The sequence below is a fragment of the Scyliorhinus torazame genome, chromosome 5, assembly GCF_047496885.1.
Source record: "Scyliorhinus torazame isolate Kashiwa2021f chromosome 5, sScyTor2.1, whole genome shotgun sequence".
NCBI lineage: Eukaryota > Metazoa > Chordata > Chondrichthyes > Carcharhiniformes > Scyliorhinidae > Scyliorhinus > Scyliorhinus torazame.
Window position 1 is genome coordinate 172,415,377 of NC_092711.1, and position 26,169 is coordinate 172,441,545.

Sequence of the window (26,169 nt, forward strand, 5' to 3'; positions counted from 1 at the left end):
TCACGGCCTAGTTTCCAGGGAGTGGACTGAGAGGTCCGGATTTTCGGAGCTCAATGAAAAAACCTTTCCTTGGGGATTCACGGCCTACTCGCCAGGGTGTGATTTTGGAGCCGGAATTTGAATACCTTACGTTGGGAATGCGCTGCCCAGTCTCCAGGTAACGGATCGGAGCTGGAGGACTGAGAGCCGACTGGTCCTCCAGCCAATCAGAGTGAATGAGAGGCGGGGCTGGATGACTGAGAGCCGACTGGTCCTCCAGCCAATCAGAGACAATGAGGGGCGGGCCTGGAGGACTGAGACTGCCGCTTGGCCCTCCAGCCAGTCAGAGTTAATGAGGTGCGGGGCTGGAGGACTCAGAGAGTCGCTCGGTCCTCCAGCCAATGAAGAAAGAATGAGGGGCGGGGCTGGAGGACGGAGACAGCCGCTCGGTCCTTCAGCCAGTCAGAGTGAATGAGGTGCGGGGTCTAACATTATTGTTCTCCCCTCCCCATCAATTAATTTGGGCATTAACTTGAGCCTGGACCTGGGAAACAATTTCCCGAACCAGAATCAGGGAGCTGACAACTATTCATCAGGGTTTTGTGGCTCCACAGAGTATTTCCAAATCCTCCCACCCACTTCGCTCAGGCCCATTAATCCGAATGCGCATGCTCCAAACACCGACAATGCCGCATGCGTCAACCAGTAATGCGCATGTGCAGAGAAGAGCCCACCCACTGACTTCCCGCTGAAATGCTGACCAATGGAAAGAGTGGGCCACCGGAAGGACTTTGGCTCTCCTGCCATTCTGAGCGCGGGCTTTGTGTGAATGAATATTGAGCTTTACCCAGACTGATACTTCCTCCTGTCTCCAACATCTGTGAGTAAAATACTTTATTTTCTCCCCCTTTCCATTTATTTTCTCATTCTGATTTTAATTGGTCACTTGCAGCAACTGAAGGGAAATGAAGTGAATCCAGGGAGGGTGCAGACTCTGCAAAGCTTGGCCCAGGTCTCTCTCTCTCTTAAAAACATTGACATCCTTTGCTCCCTCAGCTTGACATTTATTTGTCTGGTTAAAAAGATGGTACCTTTTATGATTCGCCGGACCCGAGAACACCAAGCTCACCTGTCTGTCATCCCCGAGAACATAACCACACAACCTAGTCCTAGTCAGATGTGCCCTGTGCACCACCTTGAACTGAGTCAAGCTCCACCTAACACACAAGGAGGTTGTGTTGACCCTGTACAGTCTCACTCCACACTTCATCGAAAGAGCTGCCCCGTGCCCTGCAACCCTTTACCGTTTCGTCCATTTTTGCCAATATCAATCGAATAGGAGCTGGGGGCTCCTCGATTGATATAGGGAGATCCTCGGTGATAGTCGGCTGTTGCCAAGATGCCCATGAGCATCTCAACTGAAGACACTATAACTTTCGCTTCGGCAGGGGGTGCCGCCATTTTGTTTCCAATGAGCCTGGAAAAGAATCTGAAACAGATTTGATTCTTTGCCCGCTGGCTTCTTCAAACTTGGTTCTTGGACATTGCCACAGTATGGGAGCTTTATCCCATTGACGAATTTGAAATATCCCCAAACCCCCTCAAATGCAGAGTGAAAAAGATGGAAAACAAAGTCCCCTGATGAGAGCTGCCTCATATGCGGCCGCTCCCGACATGTCGCAACCAAAGTCCCCGTCCATTCTGAATTTCTGTCCTGTACTGACACTGATGTCTTTTGTAAATTGTTTTTACAGGATATTAGAAAAGTAGGAATTACAGACAGATATCTCAAACTAAACGTCTCGATCAGACTGAGTCACTCGATTCATCAGGGCCTGAACATCATCAGACTTTGAATCTAGAAGGAGAAATGTTTGCCTCGTCTGTCAACTTGAGAAGATTTTAAACATCAATATGACTGGAAAAGCACCAAGACACACACACCCGACTGAGAGTGTTCCAGAGCACTGACTGTGGAAAGAGCTTTAACCAGATACACAGCCTGAAAAAACATCACACCATTCACAGCGGGGAGAGACCGTACACGTGTTCTGTGTGTGAACAAGGCGTCAACTGATTGTCTGGAGAGACACGAGGAGACCCAAAATATGGAGAAACGATGGAAATGTGGGGACTGTGGGAAGGGATTCAGAGTCCCATCTGCGCTGGAGATTCATCGACGCATTCACACTGGGGAGAGGCCATTCACCTGCTCTCAGTGTGAGAAGGGATTCACTCAGTATTCTGACCTGCAGACACACCAGCGAGTTCACACCGGGGAGAAGCCGTTCACCTGCGCTCAGTGTGATAAAGGATTCAGTCAGTTATCCAGTCTGCGGACACACCAGCGAGTTCACACTGGAGAGAGGCCATTCACCTGCTCTCAGTGTGGGGAGGGATTCATTCAGTTGATCAGCCTGCAGATACACGAGCGAGTTCATACCGGCGAGTGGCCGTTCACCTGCTCTCAGTGTGGGAAGGGATTCATTTCCTCATCCAACCTGCAGATACACCAGCAAGTTCACACTGGGGAGAGGCCGTTTACCTGCTCTCAGTGTGGGAATGGATTCATTTCCTCATCCAACCTGCAGATACACCAGCGAGTTCACACTGGGGAGAAGTCGTTTACCTGCTCTCCGTGTGGGAAGGGATTCACTCAGTTGATCAGCCTGCAGATACACCAGCGAGTTCACACTGGGGAGAGATCATTCACCTGCTCTCAGTGTGGGAAGGGATTCACTCGGTTAGACAACCTGCAGACACACCAGCGAGTTCACACTGGGGAGAGGCCGTTCACCTGCTCCCAGTGTGGGAAGAGATTCACTCGGTTATCCCACCTGCAGACACACCAGCGCGTTCACACTGGGGAGAAGCCATTCACCTGCTCTCAGTGTAGGAAGACATTCACTCATATGTCCAGCCTGCAGACACACCAGCAAGTTCACACTGGGGAGAGACCATTCACCTGTTCTCAGTGTGGGAATAGATTCACTTTGTTATCCAACCTGCGGCACACCGTCGCGTTCACACTGGGGAGAAACCATTCACCTGCTCTCAGTGTGGGAAGGGATTCACTCGGTTATCCAACATACAGAGACACCAGCGAGTTCACACTGGGGAGAGGCCATTCACCTGCTCTCCATGTGGGAAGGGATTCACTCAGTTATCCCATCTGCAGGCACATCAGCGAGTTCACACTGGGGAGAGTTTGTTCACCTGCTCTGAATGTGGGAAGGGATTCAGTGATTCATCGCAGCTGCTGAGACACAAACAAGGTCACAAGTGATTGGACTACATTTTGTTCATTCTGACAGTTGGTCAATGGGGATGGTTGGAGAGTTTCCTCTGCTGGACTGGCCGGTCTCACGACTTTGACTCCAGTGGGCTGTTGCTCTTTGAGCCTTGTTGCGAATACCTGGTTTCGCATTTCACAAGGATCACAGATTGAAAGTTGGTTTGGAAATTGGAGCTGTTTCCTTCCCATTTCTGTTTGGATCCCCCTAAAGCATGCCACCTTGCCATGGAGATGGGCCATGGAGGGTACATGGTTCTTTTGTTTAATTTATCTCTGTGTTTCTCGCAGAAGACAATGATCAAGGTATGGGGGCAGGTTGTCTGACATGGACTGAGAAACAACATTAAATGGTGTGATGGGAGACAGGCAATAACTAATATTTCAGGGGATTGGTTAGCTCAGTTGGCTGGAAGGCTGGTTTGTGATACTGAGCGACACCAACAGCGTGGGTTCTACTCCGTACCGGCTGAGGTCATCCATGAAGGCCCTGCCTCCTCAACATTGCCCCTCGTCTGAGGTGTGGTGACCCTCAGATTAAATCACCACCAGTCAGCTCTCTCTCTCTCACAAAGGGGGATGCTCTTCCGGAATTCTGACAATGGTACCAGCCAGGAACAGGGTTAAGATAAGGGAGTTATGTATACTCAAGACCCAAGGACGGTCGATGAGGTGGTCTGGAAGGCATCATGAGTTCATGAGTAACCCCCTAGCTGTCCATGAGCTGATCACGCAGTTCCCTGCTGCCCAGTAACCACTTTCATTGGATCTACCAGTCAATGTGTGCAGTCTATAATTATTGTGATTGGATCGTGTCCGGCTGAGTTGGGCTGACTAACTATTTGAAATTGTATAAAAAATGATGATTCCCTTTGTTTAGTGGAGAGGTATCTGCCTTTGCCCAGAGACTTACTCCCCGCCGGTGTTACAACAATAAACTGTTTGATGTTTGAAGCAGACCTGAATGTCGAGGGATTCTTTTGGATTCATTCATGCTAACAAAAGCATAACCTACTTTTGTATTCAATTCCCCCACAATAAACAATAACATTCTATTAGCTTTCCTAATTACTTGCTGTACCTGTATACTCACCTTTTGTGATTCATGCTCTTGGACACCCAGATCCCTCTGAATCTCAGAGCTCTGCAATCTCTCACCATTTCGATAAAATGCTTTTTTATTCTTTCTGCCAACATTGAAAATTTTACATTTTCCCACGTTGTTCTCCATTTCCCAGATCTTCTCCCACGCACGTAACCTATCTATATCCCTTCGTAATCTCCTTGTGTCCCCTTCACAATTTACTTACCTACCTACCTTTGCAACATTGGAGCAGGACTTGGCCATTCAGCCCGTCGAGCCTGCTCCACCATTCAATACGATCGTGGCCGATCAACCACTTCAATGCCTTTCCCCCCACACTATCCCCATATCCCTTTGTGTTATTGGTATTTAGATATCTGTCAGTCTCTGCTTTAAACACACTCAGTGACTGAGCTCCCACAGCCCTCTGGGATAGAGAATTCCAAAGATTCACAACCCTCTGAGTAAAGAAATGTCTCCTCCAAGACCCGTCCTAAGTGGCTTCCCCCTTATTTTGAAATTGTGTCCCCTCGTTCCAGACTCTCCAACCAGGGGAAACACCTCACCTGTACCCAACCTGTCTATTCCTTTATGGATTTTGTAGGTTTCATTGAGGTCACTTCTCATTATTTGAAACTCTAGAGAACACAGGTCAGATTTCCCCAATCTCTCCTCAAAGGGCAGTCCTGCCATCCCCGGAACAAGTCTGGTGAACCTTTGTTGCCCTTTCCCTCTGGCGACAAGGGCAGTAAAACTGCACACAGTCCTCCAGCTGCGGTCTGACCAAGGTTCTATACAACAGGTACATTCTGGACAGTCTCATGACTTTGCATTTATTTTATCCTGCATTGTATGGGGGAGCCAGTGGCCTAGTGGTATTGCCGCTGGACTAGTAATCCAAAGACCCAGGTATTATTCTGGGGTTCGAATCCCACCAGGACAGATGGTGAAATTTGAATTCAATAAAAATTTGGAATTAAAAGTCTAATGATGACCATGAAATCATTGTTGATTGTTGTAAAAACCCATCTGTTTACTAATGTCCTTTAGTGAAGGAAATCTGCCATCCTTACACGGTCTGGCCCACATGTGACTCCAGAGACACACAGATGTGGTTGACTCTTAACTGTCCCCCACTGTAATGACCGAGCAAGCCACTCAGTTCAAGGGCAATTATGAATGGGTAACAAATGCTGACCCAGCCAGTGATGCCTCCATCCCAAGAAAAACGTTTTATCAGGTGGATCTAAAATAAATACATTTGTCTCTGTTCCATTGAGTCTACAGCACAGGGCCAGGCCAGTCAGCTCAATTGGTCTCTGTCAGTATTTATGCTCCACGTGAGCCTCCACCCAGCCCTCTTCATCTCCCCCCAGCAGCATATCCTTCTATTCCTTTCTCCCTCTCAAGATACAGCTGTTCATGCAGCATTCATGCTGTTCACCTCAACCACTCACTGTGGTAGCGAGATCCACATTCTCACAACTCGCTGGATGAAGAGGTTTCACTTGAAATCCCTATTGGATTATTGAACCCTTGAAAATGCACGCAGCATTTGACAGAGATTGGATGAATTGTCAGCGCAGATGGGGCAGCACGGTGGCGCAGTGGTTAGCAGAGCTGCCTCACGACGCCGAGGTCCCAGGTTTGATCCTGGCTCTGGGTCACTGTCATGTGGAGTTTGCACATTCTCCCCATGTTTGCGTGGGTTGCACCCTCACAACCCAAAGATGTGCAGGGTAGGTGGATTGGCCACGCTAAATTGCCCCTTAATTGGAAAAAATGAATTGGGTACTCTAAATTATAAAAAAAGAATTGTCAGCACGGATAGAGATAAATGTGTGTCCTGATAGACATTACAGAGACTTGTTTGAAAGGTGACCAAGGCTGGAATCTAAATGTTGAAGGGTATTTGACATATTGGAATGCATGAAGCTCGGAAAAGATGATGGGATTGCTCCTGTTCATAAAGGACTACATTAGTTCAGTACTGAGAGATCAACTTCGCCTGACAGTTCAGGGTGTGGAATCAGCTTTGCTCGAGATAAGAAATAATAAGTTACAAGGTCTCATGTGAGTAGTTAATGGGCCTCCTAACAGTAGTTACATTGTAGGTAGAGTGTACAGGAAGTATTAAATAAGGCTTGTAATTAATGTACCACAATAATCATGGGTGACTTTAATCGAATATAGATTGGGAGAGTCAGATAGGCAGAGATAGCCTGGAACATCGGTTAATAAAGATTTTGGGGGAGAATTTCTTGGAGCAGTTCCTTCTGGAGCCAACCAGGGAGCAGTCTATCCGAGACCTCCGTGTGCAGTGAGACAGGCTTAATCAATAAATACGTGGTGATGGAGCATCTATGTAACAGTGATCATAATACTGCACATTTTCCCCGTATCTGCGTGGGTTTCGTCCGGGTGCTCCGGTTTCCTCCCACAAGTCCTGAAAGACCTGCTGTTAGGTAATTTGGACATTCTGAATTCTCCCTCTGTGTACCTGAACAGGCGGTGGAATATGGCGACTAGGGGCTTTTCACAGTAACTTCATTGCAGTGTTAATGCAAGCCTACTTGTGACAATAAAGATTATTATGTCAGTCAATGTTTATTCATTTTAATAGTTCGGTTTTAGTTATGTTCAGTTATCACAGAATCAAAGTGTATGAATCAATTCACTCAATACGGTATCTCACTCTGAGTCTCTGTATTCAGGTGCACTCGTCCTTGACAAGTGACTTGTGCCATATTGTCTTCGGCCAAAGTAGGTTTAATTTTATGGTTTTACCACAAGACTAATGATGAATGAGAATCTCTGTTATTGCAGGATTTGACTAAACAGCTTGCTTGTAATGCAGAACAAGACCAGCAGCGCGGGTTCAATTCCCGTACCGGCTCCCCGAACAGGCGCCGGAATGTGGCGACTAGGGGCTTTTCACAGTAACTTCATTGAAGCCTACTTGTGACAATAAGCGATTATTATTATTACTACGTGTCGATGCTAGAGAAATGCTGTCTTAAATTGTATTTGCTTTTTAACTTATTGCAAAATAGTCACTTTCCTTCAAATTGTACAACAGATTTTCTCCATTATTGTTGTTTTATCAGTTTTTGTAATGGTGTTGTAGTTATGTCGTTTCTGGGACTTTTATTTCTTGTGAACATGTAATTTATGAACAGAAAATGATATTTTGTAACGTGTATCTTGCTACTCGAACTTTAGCACACCGATCACCGTTACAAATTTATTTTCTGTGTTCAGTAGGAATTGCTGTATTAGTTTAAATTTGTGTATCTTGTGCACTTTCAGTTATTTGTATTTAAGTAACTTGCTTCAGTCATTGGCAATCACTAAGTTACACATGACACCTGAAGATGTATCATCTCAGCACGGTGGCAAATGGCGAGCACAACCTCGTCACAGCGCCAGGGACCTGGGTTCAATTCTGGCCTTGCGTCAATGTCTGTGTGGAGTTTGCACGTTGTCCCTGTATCTGCGTGGGTTTCTTCTGGGTGCTCCGGTGTCCTCCAACAGTCCAACGGTGTGCAGGTTAGGTGGGGTTATGGGGATAGGGTGGGGGAGTGGGCCGAGATAAGGTGCTCTTTCAGAGGGCCGGTGCAGACTTGAGGGGCTAAATGGCCTCTTTCTGCACTGTAGGGATTCAGTGGTGCTATGGTATCAGTTAGGACGATGAGCCTGACGAATATTAATCATGAGGAAGTGACACCACAATGAGAAAGTGACATCACACATCAGCAAGGTGACCAATATCCTTCAGAGACCAATCAGACATTGATCGTATCCCATTTAACCAATCAGGGACTGATCATGGGCTACTTGGGCCAATCAGAATCACAGGATATTACCAGCCATGCGTAGAGGTAGGTACTAGAAAGGGTTAATGAGCTACAATTCTCTGGAGCTCCATGCCCAACACAACATGAAGCAAGAGGATAGACTTCAGCCAATAGAACAAGAGACAGCTCCACAGTCACCTGGAAGCTGAGAGCTGGTGATCCAGAGTGAACGGACTGATCCACTGCCTTTGTTAATTATTGTGATTTTGTACTTATTACAATTAATTAACTTAATAAATTCTGTGACAATATTCTTGTACCTGGAATCGTCTGTAACTAGTCAGGAACTGCAGGTAAGTTTCACAACACAGTCTGACGTGTAATTTGAGTGTTACAATTGAGATTGGAGCCAAACCCAGATCTTACAATAGGATCGAATTTCACATTTCATTTGGGTATCCTGCACTAACAGTGATGGCTTTTGTAAACTTTTACAGGATATTAGAAGGGGAGGAGTTACAGACAGAAATTTCACACCAAACATCACATCAAGATGTGACAGAGTCACTCGATTCATGGCAGCTGAATATCATCGACCTTTGAATTTAGAATGAGAAATGTTTGTTCTTCTGCTGAAATAGATCCTTCAACATCACTCAGTGTACAGACACTGAGCCAGGCTCATCCGAGTGAGGCATCACTAAAGAAATCCATTTTATATTTTGCGGCTCACCCAAAGATGGAAATTTCAATGCACATTTCTCCATCTTGTATTTTTTAATGTTTTGTTCGCCCGTTAAATATCCTCGACCTGTGGACGTTTCATTACAGAACTCAGCTCGAAAACTTGTATCCGGCCTTGCCTGTGGGCCCCATTCGTCAATTCAACTTTGCAGCAGCTCAGTCCCAGCTTTGGAAACATCTTCATCTTTCTGTGAGGCCCCGGCCCCATTGACTGTGACAGGGTTCATACTGTCTCCGTGAGATTGTTGATGTAAAATCACGTCAGACCCACACTGCCCGATTTCCAATCCAATTTATTTAAAGGTCCCAGAAGCCTGACTCCAACCTTAAATGTTGTTCTGATCCTGTCCGTGACATTGGTTTGGAACTCACTAGTACCACCACATAGGCAGTCATCAACATGCATCATAAAGATGCCCAAGAGTTTCCTGCCATGGTACCAATAAAGCACGGCAGCTTCTGCCTTCAGGTAGAGACAACCCGACTTGAACAAAACTGATCTAACTGAGAAGTGCCATACACTCTAAAATATTGTTCAAAACATCGTTCAAAACATAGACAAACTTATTGAACTTCCAAAGTCTTCCGTACATCTGGCACCTTAGGAGGTTGCAGAAACACTGACCCTCTGGAGGTGATCCCCCAGCGCAAATGCAGCTTTTATGTTTCTTGACTGAAAGTTCCGGGAAAATGTAACGAAAAGGGCCAAAGAAATTTCAAAATGACCTTTCCCGCTGTGGGCAAGTCCACTCTGACCTCTTTATCTCGCAAAGCTTGTTCAAATCCCTGCGCCACTAACCTCACCTTGGGCCTTATAAGTGCCATCCGGTTGGACCTTGTCTGTGCAGATCCATCGATGTGATGATGCTGGCTGACCCCTATCTGGGACCTCTGAACACACGCCTTACTCTGTCCAACTGCCGAACTCTTTCTGTTTCACCTCCAGTACGGCTTTATCCCCTCATATTTTGGCAGCTACAAAACCCTCTCGGCCACGGGGACTTCAGTATCGCCCCCAAACATATCCTTGGTATAAAACCGACAATTCCCTGCCTGAAATGTTCCAGTTATTGAAATTACATTGAATGAATGTCAAAGAAACAGACCAGAAACAGCTCCCTGAGGTTTTGAGGAGTCCCCAGTGGTCAGTCAGACTGAACTAAACACGGGTGGTATAAAACAAACAATACTCACCCCGGTATCTGCTGTCCACAGGGACTTTCCTTTAATCAGAGCCGTCAGTGGATCCTGTTCCTGACACCAGGTTGTTGTGGGACAAATGTCACTCGGAGCCCAGAGTTGGTTAAAGTTTGGGAATCTTTATTACAAACATGCAGGGAATGCTTCAGCGAACCGAATCATCTCTAGGAGTAGTTACAATAACACACGTATACACAGTACAGTTGCAGCTGTTTTGTCTGTAAGTTAGTGGGAAAGTACAGGACGTAAAGGAAACAACTCGAAAATATCTCACTTATTGGCTATAGTGACTTCATCTCTCACAAAACACATCTCGGAAAACAATAGCCAGACAAGTAATCCAGAGACCCAGGGTAATGCAATAGGGATCCAGGTTCGGCAGATGGTGAAATTTAAATTAATTAAAAATCTGGAATTAAAAGTCATCGATGACCATGAAAGCATTGTCGATAGTTGTAAAAACCCATCTGGTTTCTTTTAGATCCACCTGTAGTGGGGGGAATAACACTCTTTACTATCCAGGATAAAATAAATGTACTCCAGCCTTTGTGGATCATTTCAGTGGAAATGTGCTCTCCCAGGCTCAAAGGGCATCAGCCCACTGGAAGCAAAGTTGTGAGATCAGCCAGTCCAGCAGAAAGAAACCCTCCGACTCTCCCACTTCACCAAGTGTCAGAATGAACAAAGTTTGATCTGATTAAATTTATTCACGTGCACCGAGGTACAGTGAAACGTATTGTTCTGCGTACAATACAGACAGATCATTTTATACATAACAAAACATGGGACATATGATAAATACACAATTTAAATACGTAGACATCGGGTGAAGTATACGGGTCATTCAGGAGTCTGGTAACAGCGGAATGAAGCTGTTTTGAATCTATTACGTGTTCTCAGACTTTTGTATCACCTGCCCAATGGAAGAGATTGGAAAAGAGAATAACCTCGGTGAAAGGGTCTTTAATTTTGCTGCCCGCTTTCCCAAAGCAGCGGGAGGTGTAGACAGAGTCAATGGATGGGAGGCGGGTTTGTGTGAGGGACTGGGCTGTGTTCACAACTCTCTGTAGTTTCTTACAGTCTTGGGCTGAGCAGTTGCCATACCAAGTGTCATGGGAGTGTCCCTTTCAGAAATGTTTTTGTCTTATCACATGGCTTCAGTGATGTCATTGGGTGGAGCTGGGCTGTGGCACTGGGAGTTGGTTTTACTTCTGCTTTGGTTTGGGGCTGTTTTGTGGCTCTGAGTTTTTTGCTTTCGCTTTCACATTTTTGGCTGCTGTACTCAGAAAGAGGAGTATTTTGGCCTGTCTCTCTATCTTCATTTTAAAAGCTGTTTCTAGTCTGCTTGATAACTTGAAAATAAACAATTGCTTTCTGGAAGGAATTCAAACCTGTTGTTTTGGAAAGGAAACAAGAGCATCCAAACCAGGTCTTGAGTGCTGTGTGCTGGGCCACACCTTTGAAAAGGAGGTACTGGTTTATGGGATCTTGTTATTAAATTGGAACAGTTAAAGGGGGGAATTTATTAAGGGTTATACATAGATTACTGTAGCTGTGTGGGGTATTTATGCTTGTAATTGATAAAAATGCTTACTGTGTGTGTTTATAAAATGGTAACTAAATTTGTAGAATAAAGCTTGTTTTGATTAAAAGTGGTGAAGGCCTCTGTTGAATAACCCCTGAAAGGCAGCCCTTGTGCTCATCAGAACCAAAATCAATAAACAATTGTAGGTCAGGTGAACTCCATGATATACTTTGGAGTTTTCTAAACCCTGGCCCATAACACAAGCTGTGATGCAGCCAGATAAGATGTTTTCTATGGTGCTCCTGTAAAAATTGGTAAAAGTCAATGATAATAATCTTCATAATTACCACAAGTAGGCTTACATTAACGCTGTAATGAAGTTACTGTGAAAATCCCCTAGTCGCCACACTCTGGCGCTTGTTCGGGTTCACGGAGGGAGAATTCAGAATGTCCAATTCACCTGACAAGCATGTCTTTCGGGACTTGTGGGAGGAAACCGGAGCACCCGGAGGAAACCCACACAGACACGGGGAGAACGTGCAGACTCTGCACAGACAATGACCCAAGCGGGAATCAAACCTGGGACGCTGGCGCTGTGAAGCAACAATGCTAACCACTGTGCTAACCATGCCACCCATGTGGCAATCGGTGTGGACATGCTGAATTTCCTTTGTTTCCTGTGGAAGTATATGTTTCTTGGTCGTAGCGTCGATGTGGGTGGACCAGGACAGAATGCTGGTGATGTGCACACCTCGGAATTTGAAGCTGCTAACCATCTCCACCTCAGCCCCATTAATGCAGACAGGGGTGTGTACAATATTTTGCTTCCGGAAGTCAATGATCAGCTCCTTAGTTTTGCTGACATTGAGGGAGATATTGTTGTCATTACACCATGCCACTAGGTTCTCTATCTCCCTCCTGGACTCTGTCTCATCGTTGTTTGATATCCGAACCATTACGTTGTGTCATCAGCAAACTTGTAGATGGAGCGGGAGCCAAATTTTGCCACACAGTCGTGTGTGTATCATGAGTGTAGTAGGGGGCTAAGTACGCAGCCTTGTGGGGCCTCGGTATTGAAGACTATCATGAAGGAGTTGTTGTTGTTTATCCTTACTGATTGTGGTCTATGTACTAGGAAGTCGAGGATCCAGTTGCAGAGGGAGGAGCAAAGCCCAGGATTTTGGAGTTTCAATATGACCTTGGCTGGGATTATGGTGTTGAAGGTGGAGCTGTTCCCCCGGGTGTGGAGACCTGGATAAATGACATGGCAGGGTTTATAAAGCTGGAACGGATTAAGTTCGTCCTAAGGGGGTCGGCTCAAGGGTTCACCAGGCGGTGGCAACCGTTCGTCGAATACCTCACAGAAAGATAGAGGGAATGGAAAAGAAGAAGACAGCAGCAGCAACCCGGGGGGGGGGGGGGGGGGGGGCAGGAACCAGAGAGATTCTCAGGGATGTTAATATATAAGTATAATATGTATAGGTTGTTGTTATAGATAATTGTATATTGGACGGTGAAAACATATTTTTGGAGACTATTTATTTGGGACAAGGCAGTTGCCATTTAGTTTTGTTTTTGTTTTGTTTTTTTGTTTATATATTATTTATTTCTTGTTTATAAAACTGGCCATTGTTATTTATATTGTGATATTACTGTGTAAAGGATACACAATGTACTGTGATGGTTGGCCAAAAATTTTCAATAAAGTATTTAAAAAAAAAAAGAAGGTGGAGCTGTAGTCAATGAATAGGAGTCTGACGTAGGAGACCTTGTGGTCAAGATGATCCAGGGGCGAGTATAGGGCCAGGGAGATGGTGTCTGCTGCGGACCGGTTATGGTGGTATGCGAATTGCAGTGGATCAAGGAATGCTGGGAGTATGGAGTTGATGTATTCAGCATCTCGAAGCACTTAACAATGATCAATGTCAAGGCCACCGGATGGTAGTCTTGAAACAGGTGGGAACCTCGGAACGGAGTAGGGACAGGATGAGGATGTCCGCCAACACACCTGCCAGTTGGTCCGTGCAGGATCTGGGTGTACGACCAGGGATCTCGTCAAGACCCATCACTTTCGAGACTTCCGGTTGCGGCGATGCCCAGCTAAGCCGCACGTTTCGGCGGCTCCAGCTCAAACGGACCTTCGGGCTCTTTTAAGAGCCCCAGCGGGGAATTTTTTCAAGACGGAACCCGGTGTGGGGTGAGATAACAGGGAGTCCCCCCCAACGAAAGAGAAAAATGTCGGCGGCGGCTACATCGCGAAGAATCCTCGAGGATAGGGACAGGAGGAAAAAAGGAGCAAGATGGCGGCGGAGAAAGCCTAGGCGACATGGGGCCCGACCAAGACGAATTTTTAAGACGGTGTGTGGAGCTACTTAAGAAGGAGGTGCTGACCCCAATGCTACAGGCAATTGAGGGGCTTAAGGAGGCACAAAAGACCCAGGAGACGGAGCTCCGCGTGGTGGAGCAGAAGGTGACGGATAACAAAGACGAGATCCTGGGCCTGGCGGTCAAAATGCAGACGCACGAGGCGCTCCACAAAAAGTGCATTGAAAGAATTGAAGCCCTAGAAAATAGAGCACGGAGAAAGAACCTTCGGATCCTGGGTATCCCCGAGGGAGTGGAAGGAGCGGACTGCGGGGCTTACGTGAGCACGATGCTAAGCTCGCTGATGGGAGCTGAGGCCCCCTCGGGCCCCTTGGAAGTGGAGGGGGCTCATCGGGTCCCTGCGAGGAGACCAAAGGCGGGAGAACCACCTAGGGTGACAATCGTGCGATTTCATTGCTTCAATGGTAGAGAAGTGGTTCTGAGATGGGCCAAAAAGGTACAAAGTAGTAGATGGGAGAATGCGGTGGTACGGGTGTACCAGGATTGGAGTGCGGAGGTGGCGAGAAGGAGGGCGAGTTTTAATCGAGCCAAGGAGGTGCTACACAAGAAGGTGAAGTTCGGGATGCTGCAGCCAGCGCGACTATGGGTCACGTACCAGGAGAGACATCACTACTTCGAAACGGCGGAAGAAGCATGGACCTTTATTAAAAACGAGAAACTGGATCGGAACTGAGGGACTGATGTTAGAGGGGAAATGACACTGTCAATGTATATAGGGATGTGAATTGGGAAGGGGGGGACACTAAGAAATGTGGGCGCCGGTGGGGGGAAAGAAGAGACATAGGCGGGGGATGGGGAATGGGAGAGGGGCGGTAGAGGGCGCTGCGCCACAAGGGGCGGGACAACTATAGAGAATACGGGGCTTACTGTCCTTGTTCCCGCGCCAGAAAGGTGATGGCAGGAAGATAGGCGCATTGTTGATGGGAGTTCCCCACACGGGGGGGTCAAGGAGTGAGCGGGAGAAGCCGGGGTCAGTTGAAGTCAGCTGACTTTCGGAAGTAATATGGGGGGAGCAATCACGCTAGATGGGGATCTAGCGGGGTGGGGGGGGGTAGGATAACTGGGTTGCTGCTGCAGAAATCAAAGAGGAACTGGTTAAAGAAAGGGTGGTCGGGGCTGGAATGCGCCACCTGGGGAACAGGTGGGAGCGCGGAACCGGGACGTGGGACTGGCCTAGAGAGGGTGATGGCTAGTCGACACGGGAAGGGGGCAGGTAGCCCCCCAGTGCGGCTGATCACGTGGAACGTGAGAGGCCTAAATGGACCGATTAAAAGGGCACGAGCGTTCGCGCACTTGAAAGGACTGAGGGCAGACGTGGCTATGCTTCAGGAGACGCACCTGAAGGTGGCGGACCAAGTTAGGTTAAGGAAAGGATGGGTGGGACAGGTGTTCCACTCAGGGCTGGATGCAAAGAATAGAGGGGTGGCTATACTGGTGGGGAAACGGGTATCATTCAAAGCTAGGAGCATTGTAGCAGATAGCGGAGGCAGATATGTGATGGTGAGTGGCAGACTGGAGGGAACGGAGGTCGTGTTGGTTAACGTATATGCCCCGAATTGGGATGATGCGGGATTCATGAAGCGGATGCTGGGACGTATCCCAGACCTGGAGGTAGGAAACCTGATAATGGGGGGAAGACTTCAACACCGTGTTGGACCCAGGGTTAGATAGATCTAGATCTAGGACCGGAAGAAGGCCGGCAGCGGCCAAGGTGCTTCAGGGGTTTATGGACCAAATGGGGGGAGTGGATCCATGGCGATTTGTTAGGCCGAAGGCCAAGGAGTTCTCCTTCTTCTCCCATGTTCACAAGGTGTATTCCCGGATAGATTTCTTTGTTTTGGGAAGGTCGCTGATCTCGAGGGTGGAAGAAACTGAGTATTCAGCCATAGCTGTCTCAGATCATGCCCCACATTCGGTGGACCTGGAACTAGGAGAGGAGAGGGAGTAGTGTGCACTCTGGCGATTAGATGTGGGATTGCTGGCGGATGAGGGAGTCTGTGGAAGGGTGCGGGGATGTATCGAGAGATACCTGGAGGCCAATGACGACGGGGAGGTCCGAGTGGGAGTAGTATGGGAAGCACTAAAGGCGGTGGTCAGAGGAGAGCTGATCTCCATCAGGGCCCACAAAGGGAAAATAGAGGCCAAGTAAAGGGAAAGATTACTGGGGGAGATTTTAAGGGTGGATATAGAATACGCGGAGGCCCCGGAGGAAGGACTATACAGGGAGAGACGACTCCTCCAGACGGAGTTCGACCTTCTGACCACTAGGAGGGCGGAGGCGCAGTGGAGGAAGGCACAGGGGATGAGATATGAATATGGGGAAAAGGCTAGTCGCCTGTTGGCCCATCAGCTGCGAAAGAGGACATCGGCGAGGGAGATAGGGGGAATTAGAGATGAAAAGGGAGCTACGGTGCGGAAAGCAGGGAAGATAAACGAGGTGTTTAAGACCTTTTACGAAAGACTTTATAGGTCCCAACGCCCGGAGGGAAAAGAGGAGATGCGGCAGTTTTTGGACCAATTAAGGTTCCCGAGGGTGGAGGAGCAGGAGGTGGAAGGCCTGGGGGCACCAATTGGGGTGGACGAGGTTACCAAGGGGCTGGGGAACATGCAGGCAGGGAAGGCCCCGGGACCAGATGGGTTCCCGGTGGAATTTTATAGAAAATATGCGGACTTGCTGGCCCCGCTGTTGGTAAGGACTTTTAACGAGGCCAGAGAAGGGGGGGACTCTACCCCCGACAATGTCGGAGGCGACGATATCGCTAATTTTGAAGCGGGATAAAGATCCGCTGCAGTGCGGGTCCTATAGGCCTATCTCACTGCTAAATGTGGACGCCAAATTGCTAGTAAAAGGTGCTGGCAACGAGGATAGAGGATTGTGTCCCGGGGGTGGTGCACGAAGACCAGACAGGATTCGTAAAGGGGAGACAACTAAATGTCAACGTGCGACGGCTATTAGGGGTGATAATGATACCCCCAGTAGAGGGGGAGGCAGAAATAGTGGCGGCAATGGATGCAGAGAAGGCATTTGATAGGGTGGAGTGGGAGTATCTATGGGAGGTGCTGAGGAGGTTCGGGTTCGGGGACGGGTTTTATTAGCTGAGTCAAACTCCTCTATGGGGCCCCAACGGCAAGTGTGGTCACGGGTGGGCAAAGATCGGAGTATTTTCGACTATACAGGGGAACAAGACAGGGATGCCCGCTATCTCCATTACTGTTCGCGTTGGCAATTGAACCACTGGCCATGGCGCTGAGAGACTCCAGAAAATGGAGAGGGGTGATTAGAGGGGGAGAGGAACACCGAGTGTCACTCTACGCGGATGACCTACTGCTATATGTAGCGGACCCAGTGGGGGGGATGACAGAGGTCATGCAGATATTGAGGGAGTTCAGAGATTTCTCGGGATATAGGCTTAACATGGGAAAGAGTGAACTTTTTGTGATACACCCTGGGGACCAGAGTAGAGGGATAGATGGCCTACCGTTAAGGAGAGTGGAAAGAAACTTTTGATACCTGAGGATTCAGATAGCCAGGAGCTGGGGAACCTTACACAGACTTAATCTGACACGACTGGTGGAACAAATGGAAGAGGACTTCAAGAGGTGGGACATGCAGCCGCTGTCACTGGCGGGCAGAGTGCAGGCAATTAAGATGATGGTCCTCCCGAGGTTCCTATTTGTGTTCCAATGTCTCCCTATACTGATCACTAAGGCCTTTTTTTAAAAAATAGACAGGAGCATCACGAGCTTCGTGTGGGCAGGGAAGGTTCTGAGGGTAAGGAGGGGGTTCTTACAACGTAGTAGAGACAGAGGGGGACTGGCGCTGCTGAATTTGGGCGACAACTACTGGGCCGCCAATGTGGCGATGATTCGTAAATGGATGATAGAGGGAGAGGGAGCGGCGTGGAAAAGACTAGAAATGAAGTCCTGTAAAGGGACGAGTCTAGAAGCGCTGGTGACGGCGCCACTACCGCTCTCACCAAAAAAATTTACCACAAACCCAGTGGTGGCGGCAACATTAAGTATCTGGGGGCAATGGAGGCGACAGAGAGGTGTGCTGGGTGCCTTGGTGGGGTTCCCAATTAGGAACAACCATAGGTTTGCCCCAGGGAGGCTGGATGGAGGATTCCAGAGCTGGCACCAGTTGGGAATTAGGAGATTGGGAGATTTATTTATAGATGGGATGTTTGCGAGCTTGGGAGCGCTGGAGGAAAAGTATAATCTGCCCCGGGGAAATTTCTTTAGGTATATGCAGGTGAGGGCGTTCACAAGACAACAGGTGAGGGAATTTCCGTTGCTCCCGACACAGGGGATCCAGGATAGAGTGCTTTCGGGGGTGTGGGTCGGAGAGGGCAAGGTGTCAGAGATATACCGGGAGATGGTGGGCGAACTGAAAGGAAAATGGGAAGAAGAGCTCGGGGAGGAGATTGAGGAGGGTTTGTGGGCTGATGCCCTAAGCAGGGTAAATTCCTCTTCCTCGTGTGCCAGGCTTAGCCTGATCCAATTTAAGGTGCTGCATAGAGCACACATAACGGGAGCAAGGTTGGGCAGGTTCTTCGGAGTGGAGGACAAGTGTGGGAGGTGCAGCGGAAGCCCGGCAAACCACACACATATGTTTTGGTTGTGCCCGGCACTGGAGGGGTATTGGAGAGGAGTGACGGGAGTGATCTCGAAGGTGGTGAAGGTCCGGGTCAAACCAGGCTGGGGGTTAGCTTTATTTGGAGTTGCGGATGAGCCGGGAGTGCAGGAGGCGAAAGAGGCCGATGTTGTGGCCTTTGCGTCCCTAGTAGCCCGACGTAGGATATTACTCATGTGGAAGGAAGCGAAACCCCCCGGACTGGAGGCCTGGATGAACGATATGGCGGGGCTCATAAAACTGGGGCAGATTAAGTTTGCGCTGAGAGGATCGGCTGAAGGGTTCACCAGACGGTGGCAACCGTTCCTCGACTACCTAGCGGAACGTTAGAGGGAAGATAGATGACCAGCAACAGCAACCCGGGGGAGGGAGGGGGGGGGGAGGGGGGAGGGAGGGGGAGGGAGAGGGAGGGGGGGGAGGGAGGGAGGAGGGGGAGGGAGGGGAGGGGAGGGGGGAGGGAGGGGGGAGGGAGGGGAGGGGGGAGGGGGGAGGGAGGGGAGGGGGGAGGGGGGAGGGAGGGGAGGGGGGAGGGAGGGAGGGGGGAGGGGGGGAGGGAGGGGGGGAGGGGTAAGATGTTTGGGTTCTGGGAGGGGGGGGAGTTTCATTTTATGTTATTTGGTTAGTTTACCATGTTAGTTAGTTACTCATTGTTAGATTGTAGTTATCATGTTACTTGTACTTTTAATTTTTCTTTTGTTTGATGTGTAAGGGGAAAAAATTGTGATTGAAAAACTTTAATAAAATATATATTTTTTAAAAAGACCCATCACTTTCCCAGGGTTCACTTTCAAGAAGGCCACTCTGACTTCAGAGACTGTGACGGTGGGTATGGGTGTGTCCAAGGCTGCTGGGGCAGTTGACAACAGTTTGTTGGTTTTCTGTTCGAAACAAGCATCGAATGCATTGAGTTTGTCGGGAAGGGGTGCACTGTTGCTGAAGATTCTACTCGGCTTTGCTTTGTAGCCCATTATGTTGTTTAAGCCCTGCCACAACCGACGACAGTCCCGGTCGTTAGTCTGTGACTCTAGCTTAGTTTGGTATCGTCACTTGGAGTCCCTGATGGCTTTGCGGAGGTCATATATAGATTTCTTGTATAGGTCAAGGTTACCTACCTTGAACACCTCAGACGTGGCCTTCAGTCGGGAGTGAATCTCCCGATTAAACCACGGTTTCTGGTTGGGTAATGTACGTACTACCTTCTTTGACACACAATCTTCTACACACTTGCTGATGAAGTCTGTGACGGTGCTGGCATACTCGTTTAGGTTGGCTGCTCAGTTCTTGAATATGGGCCAGTCCACTGACTCCAAGCAGTCACGTAGGAGCTCTTCTGTTGCCTCAGACCAGCACTGCACGACCTTCTTAACCGGATTCTCCGCTTAAGTTTCTGCTTGTATGCCGGGAGAAGGAGCACCGTCTTGTGGTCCGATTTTCCGAAGTGCGGTCGGGGATGGATCATCAGGCGCCCTTGATGTTTGTGTAGCAGTGGTCAGGGATGTGGGGCCGCTGTCCAGTTTCTCCTCAGTGTGAATGCGCTGGTGGATCATCAGTACCCGAGAGCTTTTAAACCCACTCCCACAGTCGGAGCATTTAAAGGGTCTCTCATTGGTGTGAGTGACATTGTGGCTCAGCAAGTGATGACTGAGTGAATCTTTTCCCAGTCGGAGAGGTGAACGGGCTCTCCCCGGTGTGACCTCGCGCGTGTTTCATCAGGTTGGATGAGGTTCTAAAGCTCTTTGTGCAGTGAGAGCAGCTGAACGGTCTCTCCTCAGTGTGAACGCGCTGGTGGGACATCAGTAGCGGTGAGCTTTTGAAGAGGAGATGCGTTGGTGGAATTTTTGCAGTACACTCTTGAGGTTGGCCTGGTTAAAGTCCCGGCCACGATGAACAAGGCCGCCAGGTATTCTGTTTCATTGTTATTTATAGCGGTGTACAATTCATCAAGTGCCTTCTTCACCTCCACCTGGGGTGGGATGTAGACCACCGTAATGATGGCAGAAGTGAACTCCGTGGAAGGTAGTATGGACGGTACTTCACAGTCGGGTATTCCAGGTCAGGCGAGCGATAATTCGCCAGAGTCGCCACATCCGAGCACCAGGAGGTGTTGACGAGGAGGCAAACCCCTCCATCCACTCCAGGTTCAGTCCTGGATGTGATTAACAGCAGGAATAACAGCAAAATCTAACCCGTCATCACTTGTGAAGCCTTTGGTGTCTCAGCATGTTGGATGACTGAGTGAATCCCTCCCCACAGTGAGAGCAGGTGAATGGCTTCTTTCCAGTCTGGACTCACTGGTGTGTCAACAGGGCAGATGAACCACGGAATCTCTCCCCACAATCAGAGCAGGCGTATCAACTCTCCCCAGTGTGGACTCGCTGGTGTCTCCGCAATGTGGTTATGTTCTAAACGTCTTTGTGCAGTGAGAGCAGTTGAACAGTTTCTCCTCAGTGTGAATGCGCTGATGGGACATCAGTAACTGTGAGCTTTTAAACCCACTCCCACAGTCGGAGCATTTAAAGGGTCTCTCATTGGTGTGAGTGACAATGTGGCTCAGCAAGTGATGACTGAGTGAATCTTTTCCCAGTCGGAGAGGTGAACGGGCTCTCCCCGGTGTGACCGCGCTCGTGTTTCATCAGGTTGGATGAGGATCTAAACCTCTTTGTGCAGTGAGAGCAGCTGAACGGTCTCTCCTCCGTGTGAATGCACTGGTGGGACATCAGTAGCTGTGAGGAGTTGAAACCCCTCCTGCAGTCAGAGCATTTAAAGGGCCTGCTCTTGGTGTGAGTGACATTGTGTTTCAGCAGGCTGGATAATTGAGCAAATCCCCACACACAGTGCAGATGAATGGCCTCTCACCAGTGTGAAGTCGCTGGTGTGTCTGCAGGTTGGTTAACTGAGTGAATCCCTTATCACACACAGTGCAGATGAATGGCCTCTCCCCGGTGTGAGCGCTCTGGTGTCGCTTCAGGGTGGACAACTGAGTGAATCCCTTATCACACACAGTGCAGCTGAATGGGAAAGCAGCCCTTTAATTATGAACATGAGGAAAGAGACGATCCTTTTAGCCAGACAAATAAATGTGTCAAGCTGAGGGAGCAAAGGATGTCAATGTCTTTAAGAGAGAGAGAGAGAGACCTGGGCCAACCTTTCCAGAGTCTGCACCCTCCCTGGATTCACTTCCTTTCCCTTCAGTTGCTGCAAGTGACCAATTGAAGGTGAGAATGAGAAAAGAAATGGAAAGGGGGAGAAAAGAAAGTGTTTTACTCACAGATTTTGGAGACAGGAGTCTGTGTGCATATCAAGCTCATTCAGGGTTGGAGGAACAACGGCTTTGCTCGGCAGAAACCTCCATGTCCAGCTTCCGCATTGAGACAATGGAGGAGCTTTGATTGGCGGAGAAACAGGGTCCTTCCTGTCCTCCAATCTTCCCATTGGTCACAACTCAGCGGTGTCAGCGGAGGTGAGCACCCTCTGCACATGCGCAAAGTCCCCTCTTCCTGAGACATGCGCAGTCCCGGGTCGGGGGAGAGGGAATCATCGATAGTTGGAACTGTCAGCCGGTTGCCTGGAAACCTTGTGTCGAGGGTGCGTCGGGGAGGGGGAAAAATGGACGGGGGAGGGGCTCCGTATCCGCGCACCGGGCGGTTGCGCTCAAATGCAGTGACGTCTCAGCGGAGCGGATTTATTTCCTATTGGCTGATTTAGAGGACGAGCATCTTTGTGATGTCACAATATGGAGGTTGGACAATGAGTCAGACGAAAACTTCTTCCTCTGGGCAACATCTGGGAGCAAATCAATGTCTCCCCCTTTCATCAGTAGGAGCAGAATTAGGCCATTTGGCCCATCGAGTCTGCTCCGCCATTTGATCATCACTGATCTCATCCTGGCCTTAACTCCACTGTCCTGACAGTTCTCCATAACCCTTCAACCCGATTAAAAGTCAAACTCCTCCCTAAATTTGTTCACTGTCCCAGCTCCACCACACTCTGGGGTAGTGAATTCCACAGATTCACAGCCCTTTGAAGAAGCAGCTTCTCCTCAACTCTGTTTTGAATTTGCTACCTCTTACCGTAAGATGGCCGCACAAAGAGGCAGCAGCCGCTCCAAGTCTACTTTATCTTTCCATTTATTTTCTCATTCTGGGGGGACATTGGTGACTTGCAACAACTGAAGAGAAAGGAAGTGAATCCAGTCTGTATGTTGCACACATTTTGAGTTCAGTAATATAGACATATTTCTGTCTGGCAGTCTGCATGGAGATTTTCAGGCCTCTCCAAGACGGGGAGCAGGGATCTGTCAGTCAGCCTGAATCAGCACCTTTAGAGAATTAGGAGGATGAATATTACAGCAGAGTGAGAATGGAGGGAGAGTGTGTTGGATGGCGATTTACAGCTTTTGAGGAATGAGAGAGGAAAGAATATTTCATAGGAACTAGAATTGTCTGTTCTTAATTTCCATTTGTTTTACAGGATATTAGATGATGATTTACTTCAGGATTTGGAAGAGTCACTTGGTTATGCGAGGCTGGGCGGCATGGTGGCACGGTGGTTAGCACTGTTGCTTCACAGCTCCAGGGTGCCAGGTTCGAATCCCAGCTTGGGTCACAGTGCAGAGTCTGCATGTTCTCCTCGTGTCTGCGTGGGGTTCCTCCGGGTGCTCCGGTTTCCTCCCACAAGTCCCGAAATGTGTGCTGTTAGGTAATTTGGACATTCTGAATTCTCCCTCAGTGTACCCGAACAGGCGCCAGGATGTGGCGACTAGGGGCTTTTCACGGTAATGTCATTGCTGTGTTAATGTAAGCCTACTTGTGACAATAAAGATTATTATTATTTATCAGGACCTGAATATCATCAGGAGAACCATCACTGCAAAAGATACTTCTGGGGTTAAGGATTGCCAGTCAGGCGAAGGAACAGAATGGAAGTAAACACAGGAACGAAGAATCACATTGGACTAGTTCCAGGAGAATTGAGTGACAACTTCAGCGATGTAACTATGGAGTGTGATTTTTGATTGTGTTAAAAGTAAGAGGGCAACATTCTATTTATAGTTTAAGGGATACGTTCCCTATAAAAATAGTGTTTAGGCATTGTTGCTTCTAGTTTGTATGTTGCAGTAAAAGTCATAAACTTGAAGTTTTTGTCTTATGATTCTTTGGTTTGTTCACTTGTTTAGAATTTATCTTTAGAAGTTACTGATCTTTTCAGAGATCTTACACAGTTGGTCTTGAGTCACAAGTTTCAACTTCCCATTTAAGCCTCAGGCAACTTCTGTCTCTCTATTGCTCATGTCAATGACAGCCCAGTAACAGAGCTGAGGGCTGGAGATGCTGTGACCCCTTGTAGGAGCTGGAATCAGCAGAAAGAAGAACCATAGTTTCTGGTTGAGTTTTGAGTGAGCTGTCCGACCATGATATATACAATAGCTAACCAGGTAATATGTTGTGATGAGGGTTTATAAACAGACCCTGGGTAGACAAGTTAACTGAAGCTGTGGGTTTGTCAGCTGTACAGTGAAACCAGGCATCCAACAGCCACAGAGACCTGTAATATTGGACACTGGGTTTAACCCTGTTCTGTATTAAACAGACCTATCTGATACGGGTTATTGTGATAGTTAATCTGACCCTTAATTCATTCAATTCCAAAAGTGAATAACATTGATTCAAGTACAGTGATTACTCTGTTAATCTGTGAATAAAGTGGTGTCAGTTCATGCAGATGTGTCTGAATTCAATTTCATTCCTTATTTTTGTTACTGACTAGGGTCTCTCCCACTCTCTCTCTCCTCTCCCTCCTGCCTCTCTCAGTCTCTGGCACTCCTCTCTCTGGTGCCCCTCTCTCCCTCTGCTGCCTCTCTTGCCCTCTGTCTCTCTGTTCTCTCCCTCCTGTCTCAGTCTTTGGTGCTCCTCTCTTCTCTTTGGTACCTCTCTCTCCCTCTGCTGCCTCTCTCTCCCTGTCTCTCTCAGCTGCCTCTCTCTCTCTTCAATGCTTAGGAAGGCAGGTGGGGGCAGCACGGTGGCACAGTGGTTAGCATTTCTGCCTCACGGCACCGATGTTCCAGGTTTGATCCCGGCTCTGGGCCACTGTCCGTGTGGAGTTTGCGCATGAAATGAAATGAAAATGAAAAATGAAATGAAATTAATAGAAATTCACTCTTGTTTGCGTGGGTTTTGCCCCACAACCCAAAGATGCGCTGGGTTCTGGATTGGCCACAATAAATTGCCCCTTAATTGAAAAAAATGATTGGTTACTCGACATTTGTATTTAAAAGAAGGAAGGCAGGTGGGAGAGTTTCCTTTGGAAGCAGAGGGCCGAGAATATAAGAGCAGGGAGATTGTGCTGGAACTGGATCAAACACCAGTTAGACCACAGCCGGAGCACTGTGGACATTTCTGATCACCACATTACAGGAAGGATGTGATCACACGAGAGAGGCTGATGTTACCCAGGATGGAGAATTTTAATGATGAGGAAAGATTGGAGAGGCTGGGGTTGTTCTCATTGGAACAGAGGAGGCTGAGGGGAGATTGAATTGAGTTGTGTGTAATTCTGAGGGGCTCAGATAGAGTGAATATTTCCCTCAGCAGAGTCCAACCCCTGCAGTCAAATATGAAGTCGCTGGTGTGTCAGGAAGTGGGATGAGTGAGTGACTCTCTATCTGCACAAAGAACATGGAAACAGCAGCTCCCCAGTTTGAACTCACTGGTGTGTCAACAGGCTGGAGGATTGGCTGAATTCCATCCCACTCCTGGAACATTTTCCAATGTCCTCTCCCCAGTGCCAGCAGGCTGCCTGACTGAGAGAAGCTCTGTCCACAGACAGAGCAGATGAATGGCCTGTCATTAATATGGAGATGCTGGTATCATATTGATATTGTTCATTCCGGGGACTTCCGGTGACAACACGTTGGTGGATGTCGCACATTAGGTGGCTCCTGCGAGAGTCTCTGATTTTTGGATGTTTATGCCCAGTTTTGGGTCAGTTTTTAGATGAGTTGTTGAGGGAAGTCATAAGGATGCCGACGAATGTCGAAGTCCCAGAGGAAAGGTGCTGGAAAGAAGGGGGCGAGTGAAGGTCCACCAGCGAGTGCTGCTGTGAGTCCTGCAGGAAGGAAGCTGGCAGGACTGGGTCATCGGGTGGGGCCGCTCCCCTCACCGTGGAAACTCTGACCAAGGTGATGTCAGAGCTTCAGACATAAGTAGATATTACCCCTTTGAACTGAATTGGCCACATTCCTCTTGGAGGTCTGTTCTATTCTCTGAGCCATTACCCATTTGTCCCGACCAATCCTCGGTCGTCGCTGAAACGGAATCTTCGATGCTTGGTCCTTATACTCCTTCTGACCCGTGTCCCAGACAGGTCAAATTTACTCTACTTCGAACTGTTGAATGACATCTTTCTTCTAACCATAGATCCATTCTTCAGACATTGTAGTTAAAGGTGTCAACTCAGGTTCTGCTCGGCATTTCACCATCTTTTCCATCAGTGCATTGCAGACTCTAAATAGGTCACCAGTCAAAAGGTACC

The 26,169-nt window shown here is 48.3% G+C and overlaps 1 protein-coding gene and 1 long non-coding RNA gene across 2 annotated transcripts; both read left to right on the forward strand.

The window, feature by feature from the left end:
* The first annotated feature begins 341 nt into the window (after window positions 1-341).
* LOC140420703 (uncharacterized) lies at window positions 342-24,359 on the forward strand. Its single transcript, XR_011946521.1, has 2 exons — window positions 342-455; window positions 23,478-24,359. It is a non-coding gene; the product is annotated as an uncharacterized lncRNA (long non-coding RNA).
* Window positions 631-4,230, forward strand: LOC140420702 (uncharacterized). The gene is made up of 2 exons (XM_072504697.1): window positions 631-859; window positions 1,734-4,230. The coding sequence occupies exon 2, from the start codon at window positions 2,088-2,090 to the stop codon at window positions 3,240-3,242; it is 1,155 nt and encodes a 384-aa protein (XP_072360798.1). The 5' UTR covers window positions 631-859; window positions 1,734-2,087; the 3' UTR covers window positions 3,243-4,230.
* Window positions 24,360-26,169: the final 1,810 nt, after the last annotated feature.

Excerpts from the sequence above, each read along its gene's own strand:
- LOC140420702 (XM_072504697.1), top strand. The coding sequence starts at position 2,088 with ATGGAGAAACGATGGAAATGTGGGGACTGTGGGAAGGGATTCAGAGTC.